The sequence below is a fragment of the Onychostruthus taczanowskii genome, unplaced genomic scaffold (genome assembly GCF_017590055.1).
Source record: "Onychostruthus taczanowskii isolate IOZ18803 unplaced genomic scaffold, ASM1759005v1 scaffold126, whole genome shotgun sequence".
NCBI lineage: Eukaryota > Metazoa > Chordata > Aves > Passeriformes > Passeridae > Onychostruthus > Onychostruthus taczanowskii.
In genome coordinates this window covers 432,635-452,080 of record NW_024498418.1, presented here as the reverse complement: position 1 = coordinate 452,080, position 19,446 = coordinate 432,635, and the positions used below count along the sequence as shown (strand labels likewise).

Genomic DNA, 19,446 nt, shown 5'->3' with positions numbered 1-19,446 from the left:
AACCAGAGAACAACAGCTGTCAGTTTTTACTGTGAATTTGTTGAAGTTTGGTTTTGAAAGAGATACTGCACTTGAAACCATGCTCAGATGCCCACAGCCTACTGAGGGGCACACTGTAACACATTTTCCTCAAGGGAAAGCATTGTGTGTAGCACACAGAGGAGCCGAAATCCTCAAACAGCAAGAGTCAATTGAACCCAGCATTTCCCTTATTATACTCCCATGGAGGGGCTATAAAAATAGTTTAGAAGTCACAAGAGCAACAAGCAAATCCAAGAAAAGTTTTAAGTCCCCATCCAAACTAAACTGGCAATAGATCACAACTACAAAATTAATGGTATTTGAAGCTGAACTGCTTACAAGCAATATTTTGCAATAAACACGTTATTTCCTTGCTAAACATCTCCAAGTTTCCCCCGCAGCCACCCTCAGATACTGTGTAGAGAACTTCTCACTATCACCCAAAATAAGGATCCTTATGACCAACATAAAGCTGAGAAAAATTCACAGGGCATTTGATTACTTTTCATAAAATTTGGCAGTATTATCCAAAATAAAAGGCTAGCTGGTGCCAGCAGCAAGGTATCTTTGAAGTTATGCTCTGGATTATCCTCCTCTTACACCCCCGAACAGAAAAAAAGGTCCTAAATGTTGACAGTAATCAGCAGTGTAAGGATTTTCAGATTGAATGTTTTCCAGTTACTATCTTTGCAACTCCATATTTGCCTTTGATGCCACAGCTTTACAAATCCTCTGGCATTCAATTCTGCCATTTTCTCCAGCTTATACCACTTTTTTTGGAACTTACTACCCAGATTTATCTACCACGGAACAGTGTATTAATGGTCCAACCATTTAAGAGCACCAAGGTAAAGGATATCTTACTCCTTTCTCTCAGAAGCTTAAAATTTGTTCCAATATAAAAAGTCCCAACTGTAGAGTTGATATGAGGATCCACATGTCAACGCACAGCTGTAAAATTGGACCCAGTTCCAAATGTTATTATGTGCAGGCACACTCATCAGAAGCCTGGGTTCAGGCTACTTATAAAAACAAAACCTCTGAGGTCGTACAGCCTTAAAGCACACATGGTTCAGGGCTAGCACTGGCATGGAGGAGGATGTTTCCAGCCTGGAGCACCTTTCTAACATCCACAGAGCTCACACACAAGCTCAGTCCCATCTGCCCAAACTGGCTCGCAGCAGTGGGCAGCACAGCCGTGATTCAGGAAGTCTCCTTGGCACATTCAAGTTTGTTTCCTGGGCTGTGGAACACATCCACAAGTACCCTGCCCCCTTCCCCTACCCTGTGCTATTATTGTCATTGGCAGGAGCAAAATAGCTGCAGTTTAGTCACTGTGGGCTAGAAAAGCACCTCCCAGCCCACAGAACATCCGTGAGGTGGGACCTTCTCCTAGAGAGCCACCTGATGATTCAAAAGTTCAAGCTATGTAAGACTGCTCCAAGCTCCTCCAGTTCTGCAAGGATGGAGCTGCCTCTCTGCAGCCCCAAAAATCCTAATCTGCAAGGCCAGCTGGTCCCTGATCATTGAGAAATGTTTGCTTCCCTCGAGAGAGGAAGGACCTTCTTCCTGCAACACAGGCAGGCTGAACTGTGTTCATCCACTTCAAACCGTGCAGCTTTTCTGCAGAATTAAGCACAGAATGCACAGAGAAGCCAATCTCTTTTTTTATTTATTTTTTATTGAGCTGGAAGAGGTCAATACCAGTGCAGCTGCACACACCTATTTACCACAGAAATCTGCCCAGAGACCTCAAACCAAATCCTCACCCAGACACCATCTCTGTCTCAAATAAACAAAATAGATCTATGAAAATCAAACCAACAATCAGGGTTGGGGAGTATGGAAAGAAAAATAAATTAATTTTCAGGTGTTTGGCCTGAAAAGGTTGCAGTGGCACCAGCCAGCACAGCAATCCCTCTAATCCAGGCTCTGGAGGTGGCTGCCAGCACTTCCCAACATCTCCATGTTGGAAAGAACCACCTCTTAAGGCAGAGTGACAGTTCAGTTTTGTCTTTATTCCAGAAACCACTAACACATCTACTTTTAGGAGTTGAGGAGTCAGCTTAGTCCCCTTAGGAAATATGAATTGCCACAAAGGATCAAGTGAGTTGTCCATCACCAGTCGAGTCTCCAACAGCTGCCATATCCACACAATTCAGGGGAAGATGTGAGAAAAGCTCAGAGCCCACAGTGAGGAAAGGGCCAGAATGTTCTAGATATGGCATTTCCTTCCACTGTTCCTTCCTGGATGTTAAAATCCATATTCCAAGATATGAACTCCCTGGAACTGTGGGGAGGAGGGGCAGGAAATCTCCTGCAAGGATAATTTTCCCTTCCTCAATTTCATACAGATTAGCATCCAGTATTTGTCAATGTCTCCGCTTGCTCTTGTGAATTTATGGCACAACATTTTTCCTTCTTCAACTGGAAAAATTCTTCAACTGGAAATGGTAACAATTCTTGGAGATTTTATTTCTTTGCTATCTCATACATTTATTCAGTTTAGTTCATTGGGTCAGGTCCACTCCCCACTGATAACAGTCCACTTCAGACACATCTTGTCCTTTTTTAAGCTGCTTGTGGCAGAAATACAGAATTTCAAACATGTCTCTTGCTACTTTTGGTTTAGATTGGAGCAGTTTGAGGTTCAGGCATTGAGAGGGATGGAGGGATGCAGCTCTTACTCATCTCTTTAGGAAATAGAAGACAAGGTCAGAGAAAAGATATCTGGGAATTTTTACTAAACACAAGGACACAAAAATCTCTGCAGACTCCTTTCTGACCACTGAGGTGGGCACGTTACAGCACCTTCAAGCAAGCAGAGAGGTGGATACTCCTGTGCTCAGCGTAATCAATAAAATGTAGCAGTTGCCAAATCAGGAATTATTACTGTAGATGTCTTGATCTTCCTCTGTCACAAGGTCTGCTCCCTCACACCCATCACTCCACATCCAACATCTGTCACAGCATTGTACCTTTTAAACAAGAGGTCTTCAGGGGAGAAAATTAAATATGCTTCAAATTCAGAGGAATTAATTAGTTTTCTGTCTACCCATGTCAAACCAGAACATCCGTTTAATGTCAAGGATCACTAGGGAATTAATCCAAGTTAAATTTAAGGCAATTTGCTAGTAGTTAAAAATTCAGGAAGCTTTAAAACCCTGTTCTCTTGTGTTCCAATTTCACATGCTGTTTTGTGGCTTGTTGATGGTTTGTTTCTTTTTTTTTTTTTTTTTCCCTTTCCCTGGTAAGGATATTTATTTCCACTTAAAAAATGTAGTGGAAAGATTTCTTCAGAAAAGCTGTACCCTTCAAAATTCTGTAGAAGCACAGTGAAAATGGAATAAACTGGAGATTTCTTAGAAATAGACCTCAAATATTAATGATGTATTTTTTGGTTTATCTCAGGTCTTCTCAGTACATGAAGGCTTTAAAAGTTGAGCATCTACCAGAATTCTTTAGGCCACATGGCCACAACACAACTTTCCAGGAAGCCACTGAACCAGGAAAGCTCATCTGAAGATTTTCCACAAAATAAAATTGTAGCAGATCAGGCTTTCTTCATAAGCCAGTTCACAGGCAGTACAGTAATTCAAGTTTATTACTCCTCCAAAAAGAACTTTAAAAATATGTCCCAAACCAAACCATTGCACCTAACAGCAAGAAGAACACAAAGTGAGCAGATTTAAGTCACTTTCATGCAAACTTCTGTCAAGATACAGGCTTGCTTTTATTTCTCATATCAGAAAACCCTGGACTTGAGGTAAGCATTAATAATTTATACCAACTTTAACTCTAGCTAGAATGAACCTATGAAAGTGGCTTATTTTGCACTGCCAGTACAGTTATTTAAACATGAAAATAGCACCTGATGGCACACTAGGATTCTAAACCACACTTCACTTCCCATTGGAAAGGTTTCAAGCAGAATAAATATTTATTTACTGGCAAATTTCTCAGCCCAGGAACGAATGTCTTAACCAAAATCTTAACATCACTAAAATTAGGGGGCACAAATTTGTTGCATCAAAATCTCAGTGCATTACTTACATTTTCACAAAAAGTCACAGATGACAAATGAATTGCACACAAAATCCTCTACAGAGCAGTCCCCTGGGAAATAGTGGGGACAAAAATAAACTTCCTTCCCTCCGAAAGAAAACAGGGGAAAAAAAGGCCTGGAGGTTTGTTTTTTTGTTGGGTTTTTTTTTTTGTTGTTTTTTTTTTTTTTTTTTTTGTTTTTTTTGTGAGGCGGGGGAGGTTGCTGTTGTTAGGATTTGTTTGGTTGGTTACTTTTTCTTTTCTGAGAATGTAAGTGAACTGAAGATTTAAACTACATGGCCCTTCATCTGTACCAATTTTCTCAGCATATTTCTACACTTAAAACCAAGGACCAAAGGTAAAGAGCACCAAAATGCTCACTAGTGCACTCCTCCACCACTCTGCTCCCTAGAGAAAACATGCCAACTGGAATTTAACCAAAAATGTGTTGTTTCCTCCCCCCTCTCCCTTCAGAGAAAAGTAAAAACAGATTAAGGAAGAACTCCAATTCACTCCAATGCTTTATTACACAAAAACCCAACAAACACACCCCACTTCTCTGCTTCCCCTGTGTCCTGTCCATGTTTCCACTCCCAAGACATTCCAACATTTTTAAAATTCCTCTGCAAAGGAGCTCTGAAAGGTGAGATAGGGCTTGAAATGCTTCCTTGCACAACAAGACACAGTATGCATGCAAGTTTCACTTTTATCCAGTTAAAGACAACAGAAATGCACAGGATTCCTACTCTGCATCTGCCCTGTGCTGAAAAGAAGGGATTAAAAAAAAAACCCTTAGGAACTGAAAAGGACAGTAAAGGAGAGAAAAAGAAGATTCAGAATATTCATGGATGGTAACTCTCTGCAAAGACACTGCTCAGGAGCTTCACAAGCACAAATCCCCACAACAGCAGTGTTTCCTCATACGTGTTTGAGCAACAGCAGCACACAATTCTGAAAGAGTTTTAATTTCTTGATACTATATAACACCAAATTACATTCAGATGATCAGCTTTGTCCAAAATAGATACAAGTAACAGCTTACAAAAATGAACAGTTGCCAAAAAAGAAACTCCTTTACCCTTTTCTGATTCCCAAAACCAATCGTGCCTCGTTTTAAGTTGGTCATTCCAGCCACAACTCTGAACTGGAGCAGGAAGAGACAGATGTTTGTAAATAGACCAAAGCAGACCCTTGAGCCAGAGAGGTCACTCAGGCTCAGGGTTTCATGCAAACAACAAGCATCACTTCTCCCCGATGAGCAGGGATGGGAAGGTTTAATCACAGCCCAACAGTGCATGGGCTCGTGGGCTGGGACTCACAGGAAGAAAATAAAAGTTTCACCATTCACCTTGAGAAGAACTATAGAAGTAGAGAAAGGGCAGGGATTTGGGAGGCACATGATTTTCAGTAAATGTAAAGAAAAACAATAATTCCATTTTCATTACTAAATTTGATAGCCCCACTGAATTGTCAGTGATTGCAGAGCAAAAAGAGCCCCAAGTCCCTACACAAATTTATTAACATTGGTCTGATCAAGATTCAGTAAAATTTTTCCAACTTCAAGCCAACGTTGCCCCATCATAGGGAGCATTAAAACAACATCTCTGCTTAGGATGTGCAGCAGATACAATCCAGAAAGTCCACGAGTAAAGTTCAAACAGCAGAGTAGAACACTGCACACTTCAGCATTTCACCATACCATTAAAGCTTTGTTTCCACAGTCCAAACAAGAACCACAAGGAAAATCTAACTCCAACAGCACAACCTAAAATAGCAGGGAGTCATTATTAAACATTTCACTCTGCTCCAAAACTTTAAACCAGAGACTTGGCTGTGGCCTTTCACTTGTCAAACTATCCACCTGAAGTTATGGGTCAGGCAATGTGCAGGAGCTGGACAGCATAAAAGGTCAATCAAAACACAGGATTCCACAGAAAAATCCATTTATTAATCGTCATTAGCTCTGACAGCACATGAAGAATTTAAAGAGAAAACCAGGACTGAAAATGAAAGGTAAGTGAAAACTGCTGTCCTCCACATTTCAGGAGGAGGTAATTAGAATTCAAAATTTAGAAACTGTAAAGTTAAAAATTCTAGGGGGAAAAAAGAAAAGACCAGAAATGCATATTTTGCTATATTGTTATTAAAAGTAACAAGTGATTTTTTCGGATTTAGTTAATGAAAACATGTAAATTGCAATATTGAATAAATAAATAAAATCCAAGACAATTACTTCTTACCAGTAACAAACTGGGTTCCAGGTCTAGTGTTTCTCCTACAACAGCTGAGGACATCAACAGCCCCAGGGCAGCACAGGTAGTGCCCTGCTCGTGACCTTCTGACAGCACTGGGGTGAACTCTTGTAGGAGAAAGACAGAACTATGACAAAAAACCAAAACCAGAACAAATTATTAGCAATAAACTAACAGTGAAATGTTTTGAATCCTTTCACTCCAAATTCACAGTTATGACATCCTTACTTGTGACTTAATGAATTCCAAAAAAGTCAACTCTGAGCATATCAATACATTGAAATTCATTAAAGCCTAGCTACCACTTTGTAATAATGTAAACAAGAGTTACTTCTTAAAAGTATGGGAACAAAAAGGTCTAATTTTAGCTACTAAAACTTCAATCAGACCCTTGAACAACAGGGTTTCCTGTTTGGGAGCTTTTCAAAACATTCTCACTTTAATGACTCCTTAAAGAGACTCACCTTATCTGACCTATAAAATACTGAGCTTTAAAAGCTACCAGTACAGCTCCTGACAGAAATTTGCAGTGGAACACTCAGGAGAATTTGCTCTTGAAATGTTTAGCTGCCAGTTTCTAGTGACTGACATCATTCTGGGTTAAGAGACCAACAATCTCAAGATTTGCAAAGTTTTGTGTAAAATACATATATTTAGGTATAGTAAGACACATTTACAGACAGGTTTCTCAGTGAAAACCTGAATGTTTATGGTTACAAGGTACAAGGAGTAGGAATAGTTCCACCACACCAAGGCTTTTGTCTGTGGGGACACATCCACTAAAGCTATTATCTTATTCACCTATTTTTCTTATATAAAAACAGACTTTCTTTTCTTCAGAAAAGCATACACACCACACTGGCAACATTTAACTTAAAATCTAACACTTCTGAGTCTACTTTATTCAAAACTTCATATTGTTAGCCATAATAAAGTCCTTTTTGATCTCTGCATTTCAAACATCTTCAATACACAGATTAGCTCTCTTAATGAAAATAAGCTATAAATCAATACTGGTGATTTCAAGACTGACCTTCTGTAGTAACAGATTGTGAAAGGAAAATCAGAAGATAAAAGTTAAGAAAGCTTTTCCAACACAAATTAATGTCATTATAGAAGGTGAAATAAAATACCTAATAAACAAACAAAGTAATAAGGAAAATCCAAGCATTCTTATGGCAAACAGCAGAACTGAAAATCTTGAAAACAAATATGACCCAATTGAAGCAAACACCAGTGACTTTGTTCTCTGTTTCTATTCTGGACTGCCAAGTCTTGCCTTTCTCTATTTCTGATTCCTTCTCCATAGCAATTGTTTTGGCCAGCTCCTTTTAGTGCTGTTATTTGGACAGTTAAGAAAAAAATAAAGTGGTGAATGAGAGAGCCAGACCAACCCAGACACATGGGAAATTACTTTGTTAGCAAAGTGTAACAAGGTGTATGTATTTCTACTTAGACATGGGGCTATTACTGTTAAAACTCTCACTTACACCTGTCCCAGAGCACAAACAGAGCAAGAACAGACTGGTAAAAATGGCAAAGCTGAGCCCTGCACTTTCTCTTCTTTGCTTGGAGCTGTGCACCTGTTTCCCTCTTGTGATCAAACAGATGAGAACAGAGTGGCCGTGATGGATGGAGGCACCTCTGCCACAGGGAAGGAGCAGAACAGCCAGAGGTATTTCTCCAACTTTTGCAGATGACCAAGACTTCTAAATGAGCCCTTGTTATAATTGTTAAGTCAAGTTTTATGAAGCAATGTCAGCTCTCATAACAACATTTTCTCCAAGTCCCCTTTCTCTTTCCTATGCCACATGACAAAAATATCTTTGAAATGCCGAGAGCTTACCGATACTTGAAAGTGTTTCCTGTCAGCAAAAATAAACCTTGCAATGTTTCACAGCTGGACAGTGCATGTTTCAATGAAGAGAGGAGAATGGTCTGTGGTGAGAAGCTCCAGAAGGTTCATCAGATGTCCTGTGTTTGGGAATGGAAAGAATAGAAGGCAAAAATTAAAATCCAAATTTTAACTCTATACAAAGCCCTTCAGTGTCACATAATTACAAGCAATGTTTAAAATAACTGGACGTTTACAACACTGTGTGCCATTTCAACAAGAAACATTCTGATCTATTCCTGTAATTAATCACGCAGGAAAAATTATTTAGTCCTTGTGTTAATGTAAAGGAGTTTAACATACCAGTATTAGGACTGTTAACAGCTCCTGACTATGCTTCCAGAAGTGCTTTGAAAATGTCACTCTAAAACACCAGCAGTTTATAAAAGGATTTTTAAAAAAATTAACAACATTGTCTCAGTTGACATGTAAGTTTCAGTTAATGTTTCTGTGACCTCTGCTACCCACACGCTTTAAATGGGGTTGGAATTAATCTACCCTCATGGTTATGGTGACTCCCCTCCAAACCAAAATATTTGCCTAAGGTTACAGAAAAATCATGTGTCCATGTTGTGTGAAAGGAACAGATTTGAATTTTATTCCCATCCAGCTCGACTGAATCACAGCCTTCAAAAGCCAGCATGAGCCCCAGATTTTAACCACCAAGCAGCACCCACAAAGGTACTGAGGAAAGCACTTTGCTTCTCTCGCAAACGTTAAAAAAACTTAAAAAACCCAAACAGACAACGCAAAAATGAAGATGTAAATAACCAACAGAAGCTTTACTTTCCATGCCTGTGAAAGCTGTGCACCTGAAATACAATATTCCAGTGGGTAACAAGTTGCTAATCCCACAGGAAGCACCTTTGCATCAGGGCACAGGTGTGCACGCCCAGTTCCAGCTGCTCGCCTGCAGAAATATTTCCACTGCACTTGGATTTCCTCTGCATTTCCCTTATTCATTTCCCCAGAACTTCCAACTCTGTCCATCTGCCTGTCTCCCATCCTCTCCCCATGCTGGTACAGTAACAGTTGCTCAGATCATTCCCCTATTTTTGTTCTCTGTTCTCTCTCTCCTGTGGTTGCACCAGGAGAAGAACAGATCCAACACTACTCATGTCATGGACCCTGCAGAACACAGCAAGAACTTGGCAGAACTGGTACAGGGTACCAGGCTTGAGAAGTCTGGTGACATCAAAAAAATATAAGAATTTAGCTGCAGATATATCTGCCACTCTAGCAGCAAAGATAAAAAAAAAACCTGAAAAATTCAAATGCCTGTGGCTCATATGACACTTACCTGTCCAAGTGCCATTAGATCTCCTACAAGATCTTAAGCTTTTACTTTAAAAAGTCACAGAAGAAATCTAAGCAAAAAAACTCTGCCCCTGTGCATCTATTAGTAAAAAAAAAAACCAACATAAAAAGTACCTTAAAAAAAAAAAAAAAAGTATTAGAGAACTGTAAACTTATCACACTGGGAATTGCCCTGAAGAATGGTTTCCCCCAGACTTTCTCATTGGCTTTTGGCTTTTTAATTAGGGGATCTTTGACAAAGTTCCCAAACTCAATACATAAAAAGGGAGGGAGCCAAAGGAGGAAGAATCATGAGGTGATTTTTAAAAAGAAGAAAAGCAGGGGTACAAACCAAGAGAAAGATCACCAAAAAGACACACAAGGAGTCATTAATAATCTAAGAGTAAAAGAATCAACCAGTGCAAAACTGAAGATAACACATGAAGGGCTCTGAGAACAACCTAATTCTGTCTGTGTAATTCAAGGTACAAGCCCTCCATGCCTTGGGTAAGGATCCTGGTTTACTTTTTAGCACAAATCTCATAATCCAGATTTGATCAACTACTACTAAAAAAAAAAAAAGGGGGGGGGGGGAGTAAAGCCAAGAAGGACACATTGGTAGCAAGAAGGAAGTCAAAAAGCTCATTTTATATTTAGCCACCACCTCATTCTCCAACCTTATAGTAGCAGGACTGTTAAGAGCAACTGGGCCCTGACTACTTCATTTATTGGCACTTAAATTAGTTGGGTTTGGATATTTTAAGCACCTAATGTCCAATACAGACCATTGATTCTTCTGTTTCATGGCATGATCTGAGCACTCGCCAGGAAGGCATTTCCTCTGATGCTGTATCAGTGCAAAAGGTGCAAATTTTAACTCTTTCCTCTAAGAGAGCAAGCCAAAGTCCTGAAATATCAGCTTTCTGCAGAGCCCTTCTCCATGGGGTGAGAAATACCAGGAAGCAAACTCACTTGGATGGAATAAGCAGTTTGTTCAACATATGGCAAGGAAATAATTAGGAAAGATAACTAAATATTTCAACATACAGAGGTATAAGCATATTATTTAATATACAAAACCCTGCTCATTTTCTAAGTAGGGTTCTTGGGCAGGTAAGGTCCTGGTACACACTGACATTCTCCTTAGTAAGTGTATTTCAGTCCACACACAAGCTCACAGATGTGTTTGTAGAGTTTTTTTGACACCTTGGTGCCTCTTTCCAGTACAGGAGATGCCAACTCAGAGTCACTATAAAGCAAACACAGGGCAACTTCCAGCATTTGCAGGGTGTTTTTCTTCCCAAGGGCACATGTGAGTCAAGTGAGCAGCAGGACAAGATCACCACTGTCTGGGCTGGAATAAAAGCCAGACACATCCCCAAAAATCAAGACAAAAAGGTGAGTTTCAGCTCTAATTCAGCATCTACCTGTCACATTTCAGCAAAGCCACCTTTCCCCTCCTGTGCCAGGGACATCCTTACCTATGCACAACTGAACACTGCCAAGTGGGAACACATTTCCATCCCATTAGAATGGCTGTCCAGGATCTCACCCTGTGCTCAGAAGCTATTCTAAACCAGCATCTCAGCAGCAGCCTGATGTTTCTTAAATACATGGGTATGAAAGAAAAGTTAAAGCAACTGTTCAGAAAATAACTGCACCACAGCTTGACTTGGTAAGGGACAGCAAACCCCACCCTCGAGCCTCTGGACTGCACCACATCCCAGAGGGAATTCATCCAGGACTTCACACTGCTTTGCCCTTCTGAAGAATAAGCATTTCTAGTACAATTTTTCATCAGTGTAATTGAAAATGTTTGGGAGAGCTGAGTAAATCCCTGTTTCACAGAAGAGGAGATGGGTAACAAGAAGTTACACACCAGCACATTCAATAAACAGCTGGAGGATGGGAACTGAGTCCCAAAGATCAGCTTTCCCTCTGGATTGGACACCCTTGTGAATCCGAACACACCAAGGCAGCACAAACCAGAAACCCATTGATCTGTTTAGGGAAGTTGAGAGTCTTCCCTCTTGCATCTCAAGGAAAGAAGCCCCACATGAAGTGATACAGGTTTTTATTTCTCATCCTGCCTAAAGGACTGCAGATCCAGAGGGAACTGAGAAACCCAACTACTGAAGGACGTGTTTAAGGGGGCTGCAAACACCAACATACAAAAAGTCCTCGGGAAGGGAATAAAGTGAAGTTTTGAAGCAACAAATTTTAACACTGGAGCCCTGACTGTTATTGTGCTTGCCCAAATATCATCAAAACTCCCACGGAGATGCTTTAGGATGGCAGAACTTCTGCAGACCAAACTCCTGCCTCTGCCTCACAGGCAGGTCCTGACGTGACCCCTGCTCTGTGCACACAACCTGCTCGCTTTCACTATGAACACACTCCCAGTTTCAAATATCACATGCAGAAAACACAGGTGAGCTCCACACTTCCAAATATTCCAGCCAAACGCTAGGCAGGAGTGAAATATAAAAAGGGAATTAATCTCTCTGTGTAAAGTGTCCGAATTGTCCAGAGTGGTGCTCACACAGATTGCTGTCTTCTGGGAATTATAAGGGACGTGTGGGATAACCATTACAACTGCAGGTAGCTCTTCAAAGACTCCAGCTAAGCCCCCTCTCCCTGCCCTTCTCTCTGCCCATTAAACTAAGCACATAGGAGCATGGAAAACCCCTGTGAATGCTTTTTACCAATTTAGGGGGAGTCTGGAAAGCGTTACAGAGTGCTCTGGAGCAGCCAGTAAAACCGGCAACACGAAGGGAAAAATGTCCTGGGAAAGGTTGAGCTGTTTATGAAATAATTCTGCCCTGAAAGCAGGCAGTGGCAGTTTGGATTGGGTGTCAGCCTGCTCTGCACTGCTGCTGCTGGGAGGAGAGGAAACTTTGCTTAGAAACTTCAAAAACACGGATCTAAAAAAAAAAAAAAATCATCCACCCAAGTGGATAGCAAAGACAAAAAGAATATGCTGAACCTCACAGAAACACAGCACATCACCAGAGGAAAAGCAGGCAATTAATAGATCTTCCAAACATGAGGCATTTTTCCTTTTGACAGAGGGCTGCTGGAGAGAGGGGAGCTGCTAAACTGGTTTTCCTCTAAGCACTTCCAGATATTAAAAAAAAAAAAAAATCCTCTTGCAAAGAACATATCCACTGTTGTACAACTGTCCCAGAAAACAAAGACCACGGGGAGAACGTGGCCCATTTTCTCCAGTCTCCAAGAACCCCAAGTACAGGTCATGTTTTCAAAGGCTCAGTCCTACACACTCCAGACCGGAGCAGCATTGAAAGCACATCAATAAACACCTAAGGTGAGAGTTACTAGAATGCCCCATTTTTGGTACCAGCCCGAAACTGACTCAATTGCACCCGGGCGAACACACAGTCTATCAAAACAACCGCGAGAGAAGTTTCACTGTGAGTGAGTTTCCCCCTCCTGGACACGCTGCATCAAAACCAAAAGATTCGTTTTCTATTTCAGTTATCCCACGAACGCACCAAAGCTGGTGGGATATTTCTCAGCAATTTGGGAGCCCCCTGAATCCTGTCCTGTAGCTCATTCTCCTCTGCCTGCTCCCTGTCAGCTCCCAAAAAACACCTCAAAGCTGTAATTCCTCACCGCATGTTGAAAATATTGTGACTAATAATACACTCCACCCATTTTTTTCCATCACTAAGGATTTCAAAATATAAAACTTGACAAACAGTGAGAGAGTTTAGAAGGGGAAAGTCAAATTTTATTTCCAATTAAAAGAGGCTATAAAAGCATAAAAGTGAGGTATTGATTAAAGTGAAAGAGCTATCCAGTCACAGAAAGCTTCTCCTTCAAAAATTATGTTTTTCTCACTCTTCTTGGGTATCACTGCCTTTTCTTATAATCCCCACAGGGAAATAAAAAGAGAAAAAATACTCCCTGTCTTTTTTGAGAAAACACATTTAATGCATTAGTAGCAGGGCTGATCTGTGCATATAGAGAACCCACACTCAATAAATACTTGATTGAATCCACAAACTGAGACCTACATCTCAATGACAGCAACTAAATGCTAAAAATGTTACCAGTGATGCAATTAAAATGCATGCACGAACTTTGGTACAGGTGTCTACAATGCCACTGTTTGCTAAACACATCTCCTAATTAGCATGGCTTTAAACAATGCTGATAATAATCCCGTTCTGTAAGGCTTGCCAAATGAATCATTGGGATTGCAAAATAAAAAGCAGGAGGAATTCATTAAAGAGCTGTTAAACTCTCCTTTGTTTATCTTTCCCCGGTCAGGTGTAAAAATAAATAAATATGGGTTTATGTCTCCGGATTCCATCCCAACGCTCCGCTCCACAATAACGTGCCGGGGAAGAACCTCCTCAGGAGGTACCAACATTTTTTTCCCCCCCCTCTCCGTTTCAAAAGAGAAATCCTCCCACTATTACAGTCCTGAAAATCTGCTCCATTCTCTATTTGTCATCTGGGATTGAGTTATCAGACACTACTTGTATTACTTTGGGAACTGACATGTCTATTTACAGAGACACAAAGGCAATCCAGCAGCACAACCCCTGCTTTTCCCAGCACCTCTCCTTCTCCCCTCTGCCAAATTCTACCAGCACTTTTTTCTGGGGAGGGGGGAGGACACCTCACTAGTTTCCCAGCATGACAGATAACATTTCCAGCCACTTTTGCACTTGTTACAGCCTTATGAAAAATCACCTATATCCCCCCCAAAGGAACAGCATTATTCTTTCAAGGCTTTTTTTGTTTGTTTGCTTGTTGGGGTTTTTTGTATTTCTTTTTTGAAAAGAGGGTCACTTCCCCCATTTCAGCCTGCAATTAAAATGGAGGCAAGGCCAGGCGATCTATGTCTGGCTTTAGGGGGAGACAATAACCCAAAACAGGCCTGGCTTAAAAAAAAAAAAAAAAAAAAAAAAAAAAAAAAAGGAGAGGAGAGGGAGAAAGAGAAAGAGAGACACGCAGAAAGAGAGAAATACAACATGCTTCACCAGTATTATTACCTCATCCCTTTTTCCAAGCAGTTTTGAACCACACTCCTGACAAACTCTTGGTCCAACTTGCACGGATGCTGGTTTTTAGGGGGCGGAAAGGGTTTTAATGCTGGAGCCGGGATTGAGGCTGGCTATCCGCAAGTGGAGCTGCTGTTAAAATGCCCCCTTGTCTCTTCTCCTCTCCCTTGAGCTGGGTGTTGACGCAGCAGAAATTACCAGCTGGAAAATTCCCCTTTTGGAGGTTACGGGGAGGAGGGGGGGGCGGGCGGAGGAGCGAGGGGAGGGGAGGGCCGGGGGAGGGGGGTTAAACCCGGCACTTACCAAGTTAAGCCATCCACCCACACCAAATAGGACATCGCGTCCCAAAGAAGGCTCCGTGCCCCCCTCAGCGGGCAGGGCGCGACCGGCCGCGCTCCCCCCGCCGCGGGCGGCCAGCGGGGGGAATAACGGGGATAAAAACGGGGATCAGGATAAAAACGGGGATAACGAGGGGGATAAGAACGGGGATAACACCGGGGCGGCGGTGCGGGAGCAGCGGAGGGGGGCTCCCCGCCGCCTCTCGAGGGGCGGGGGGGCGGCCATGGCGACCCCCGCTCGCCCCGGGGGGCGGGGGGCGGCGCGCTTACCTGTGCCCCATGGAGGAGAGCGGGGTGTCGGAGCGGCCGGAGCGGTGGCTCCGTCGGTCACTCCGTGCCTCTCCTCCCGTCTCTCCCCCAGCGGCGGGCGGTGATTGGGCGGCGGCCCGTCCGTCGGCCACGCCCCCCTCGCCACGCCCCCCCTCCCCTTGCGCCGGGGGAGCGGGGGCGCCGCCGGCGGCGCTGCCACTGCCGGACACCGGAAGTGAGGGAGGGCGGGGGCGCGCGGCGCGCGGGGCACGCCGGGACAGCGCGGGGGCTGCGCTGAGGCGGGGGCGGCGGCGGGAGCCGGGGGTCGCTCCCGGTGCTGGTCCCTGTCCCCGTTCTGCTCCCGATCCCAACCCCGCTCCTGCTCCGGACCGCTCTGGGCCTCCCCGGCTGTCTCCTGCCCCCGGCAGGTGCGCCTGGCCGCGGGAGGGGCGGCTGTGCGCCCTCAGCGGGGCGCGTCCCCCGAGCCCCGCCGCGGGATGGAGGGCGGCGGGTGCTGGAGCGGGGCAGCGCCGCAGCCTCCTCCGGACCTTGCGGGGAGAAACAAAAATCACTTTCCCCCTCTCGCACGCGCTGAGATGTATTTCACACAATGCCCCGAAACGATAATGTAAAATAAGCGCAGTTCGGAGCCCCCTGACCCGTAATGGCCAGAGAGCGAGGCCGGTGGTCGGGGAAGGATGGAGATCAGAGCGGACGGAGATCACAGCCAGCTCCGCAGTGGAAAACCTCCCGCTGCAACAAAGGGCAGGGCTTTGCCCTTTTGACTGCCGCGCTGAAGGATCTGACAGAAACTGCCCTATATTTCAAAGGACGGAGCTTAACAGGGCAGGATAGGTCTGGAGCTGGGGGAAGCCGGCGCGGTCGCACGATGGCTGCGGCGAGCGGGGAATCGCTCTCGGTGCTGTGTGCGGTCGCTGGGTTGTGAAAGCAGGAGCTGGTCCAGCAGATAAAACGCTTGCAAACTGTTTTATCAACATCTGCGCGCTGTGATTGCGCCCGAAACTGGGGAAATTTGGTGTGTGACCGACGGCGTTGGCCGTTTGCACAGTTAACTGACTTAGGTGTGTAATCACAGTAATTGCTTGGATAATCGCGTGCCGAAGGTTTTAAAATTTCCTCCGTGGTTTCCTTTCCCTCATCCTATATATTTCCTTCATCTCTGGCTTTCAAGTAGGCTGACCTTCTGTCCAAATCTTAGATATGACTTTTATGCCTGCTCTTCATTCAAATCCATTTCTATAAGGTGCTTTTAATCCCTAGGACGTCCCCTTACAAAAAGTGTATTTTCACTTTTTAATCTGTAATTTAAATAAACGGATGTTCCATCGTGTGTTTTCCTCCTCCCGTTTCCTCCCACATACCCTAAATACCTTTAATTTTGAAAAGACTGAATAAACCTGATTAATGAAAACAAAATGCCTTTTCACTCCAGCATGTTTTTAATTACCTCTTCGTTTTATATTGCAACAGAGTCCAAGCACCACCTTCCTAGAAAGAGTTCCATTAAAATGCAAATGAAGACTTTGCAGAAGTTGTTAATGCGACCAAGGACACAATTTCTCAGACTTGAGCAACACAGAATGGGTGCTGGGCGGGGGTTCCTGCTGCCACCTGCTCTTTCTGCACACACAATCCTGTGCAGAACATGTTTTCCAGCCTCTGTCACCTGTGGGTGAGGAGCACCAGAGCTGAATAAGCAAAATCCCTTTTCCACCCTAAATGCTCACGCTGGTTTTCACATGTATCCATCCCCCCAACACCTGCAGGCATTAAATCCTTCTGTGCTTTGAGTCAGTGCTTTTTTTTTTAGGCTGAAATACGAAGGTTCAAGGGGCTGTTGAAAGTGGGGCTTTATGCCATTATGTCTTGTTTTGCATGACGTCTGCATCATACCTGGTTGGGGCTGTAACCATTCCTGCCTTTCCTCACTCCTCTGTTTGAGGCCAAGCTTCCCCTGCTACCCCAGAGCTCCTCAGGTGCAGGATGTACGCTCCCCTCCTCTCCTCCTGCCCAGGGTTTCTTCCCCAGGTCTTTGTTGGAAGAAAGCATTTCTTCCTGTGCTGTTTGTTTGTGTGTCAGGCTGGGCTGACTCCCCCGGAGCAGCAGCAGCTGCTGCCCGGGCACTGCCCTGGGGAATGTTCCCAAGAGGGGGAGGGTGGCAGCAGGCCCCATTTCCCAAAGCTGCTCCACACAAAGGATTTCAGGAGACTGGAAAAGCTTTCATATTCTTTTTGCCAAGCCCCCTCTCCTTTAATTAGAAGTTTGTGTTGTATTTTAGGTAAATACTGCAATAGCTCAGCGTGCCCTGGGAGGTGCTTTCTCCTCATGAAGAAGGAAAGGATGTGCATGGAAAAAATAAGAGCTTGGAGGAAAAATCAGGGTAATTGGGACATTTCCTGTGATTTTTGGTGTGCAAAGGAGTGATTAGGAGTGTAATATCATATCAGGGGTTACAGACCACATGTTTCTAGCCCGAGTCCACATCCCTTGCTACCCACTATACCACAGGTTCTACCCTGGCAGAGACTGGTGGTGTCACACTACTGATGGGTTTTAGCCACTGGGACAACAGGTAAAGACCACATTCCTGTAGCACAAGAGTGCTTGGGGTTGCCCTCGTGTGTTTCTTTTGTTCTACCAAAGCACTTGGACCCCCAGCACAGCCACGCTGCCACCACATGCCAGTGCTCCATCCTCACTGAGTGGGCAAGTTAAGCACCATGGACTAGCATGTGTGCTGCTGAATTTCACTGCCTTTTCAGTGTCCCTGCACCTCTGTGAGAACTCCCTGCACAATCTCCAAGACGTCTCCAGTGCAAATAAGTCAGCACCATCCTCCCACTGTCTCCTGCGCTGGGGTGTGGTGGGACCAGAGCAGGAGACAGCAGCAGAGGATGGGTGCTGTATTTATACCATGTCCCATTTGCAAAAACATGGGATTGCTGAGGTTGGAAAGGACCTCCAAGATCATCAGCTCCAAATGTTAACACAGCACTACCAAATCCAGCACTAAACTGTGTTCCCAAGTGCCACATCTGCATGTTTTTTTAACACTTCTAGGGATGGTGATTTCACCACTTCCCTTGGCAGAAATTTCCAAAATTTGCCAATATGGGCAAAGAAATTCCTGGCCAGAAATGCCAAATCATCAGAAGCACTGAACATTCTCCTTTCGGCTCCTCTTTCCAGCTCTCTTCTAGTTTATGTTCATTGCAGTTGTAGGAGATTCTACATTTGATAAACTGAAATTGCTTCCTGTGTGTCCTTGTCATGCAGGTAGTTTGGGAACACATTGACAAAATTTAAATGGCCTAACTACTGTTTTTTCCTCTACTAAAATGTTGTAGAAATAGAAGTTCTAAAGCAATCCTGGTAAATCTGTGATCTGTGATCTCTGCTCTCAGTGATCCCCATTTTGTTTCCATGTTCTGTACAAGGTAGACTTGGGTCTCCATCACCAAACCCTGCTTTTCTCTAGGTACAGCAGGAATAAAACCATTTTGCAGAGCTCTGCTTCTTCCCTTCACAGCATCTCTGAATCCCTGGAAATCCCGGGACCATCAGCTTTGTGCACCGCATGGAGAGCAGCTGGCAGATGTCAGAGGAAAGGGTTAAAGGACCCACATTCCTGTCCCCACTGCCCTGACCAAAGGTCAGGGGTTCCTTAGGAGAAGGAAAGGAGGGAGGTGCTGCAGCCCTGACCAGGTCATTTGAGGAGTAAACCACATCTGAGGGGAGCTAATGAAGCAGCATTTGTCTCTCTCACAGGCTCATACTCCCGGTCTGAGCCGGGCAAGTCGGAATTCCTTCTCTAGTGGGAGTGAAGATGTTGATTGTATTTTTTCCATGATGTGTATTGAGGCATTTGCTAGGTTGTGGGAGTAAACACTTGGGGGAATTCTCCATGAGCTAGCAAGGGCAAGTCACAAGCCTACTAAATATGGTGAGTGAAGATTACAAAAAAAACCCTGGAGAATAAACCTCCCTCTTTCCACCCCATCTCTCCACCACCACCACCCCCACAGATTTATTCTCATTATCGTGTGCTGTGTCTCACTGCTGGCTGGCTAAACCTGCTGCCATTTGTGGGACTAAACACATTGTGCTGATTTAGTTTTGTTTTCTGCACCCAAGGGCGGCGCTGGGGTGGTCCTTCATGGCTTCACCACGCACTGAGACACACAGGACCGTCCTGCTGGAGCAGAGACACCAGATACTCAACGGGGGGGAACAGCAGGAAATGCTCTCAGGTCTGTAAATACTTGAGGGGGTGAGAGATGATGGTCATGTACAAAATA

At 43.9% G+C, this 19,446-nt stretch overlaps 1 protein-coding gene across 6 annotated transcripts in view; it reads right to left on the bottom strand.

Annotated features, from left to right (window-relative positions):
* The window catches only part of ZBTB46 (zinc finger and BTB domain containing 46), a 51,924-nt gene extending 36,697 nt beyond the window's left edge, over positions 1 to 15,227 (bottom strand). Inside the window, exons 1-4 of one of the 6 annotated variants that reach the window (XM_041396084.1) lie at positions 15,149 to 15,227; positions 14,532 to 14,712; positions 8,164 to 8,291; positions 6,306 to 6,444 (exon numbers count right to left, since the gene is read on the bottom strand). In XM_041396084.1, the coding sequence (XP_041252018.1) occupies positions 6,306 to 6,359 (54 nt within the window). In that variant the 5' untranslated portion in view covers positions 6,360 to 6,444; positions 8,164 to 8,291; positions 14,532 to 14,712; positions 15,149 to 15,227. The other 5 variants (XM_041396083.1, XM_041396082.1, XM_041396088.1 and 2 more) reach the window with 5 other exon arrangements.
* Positions 15,228 to 19,446: the final 4,219 nt, after the last annotated feature.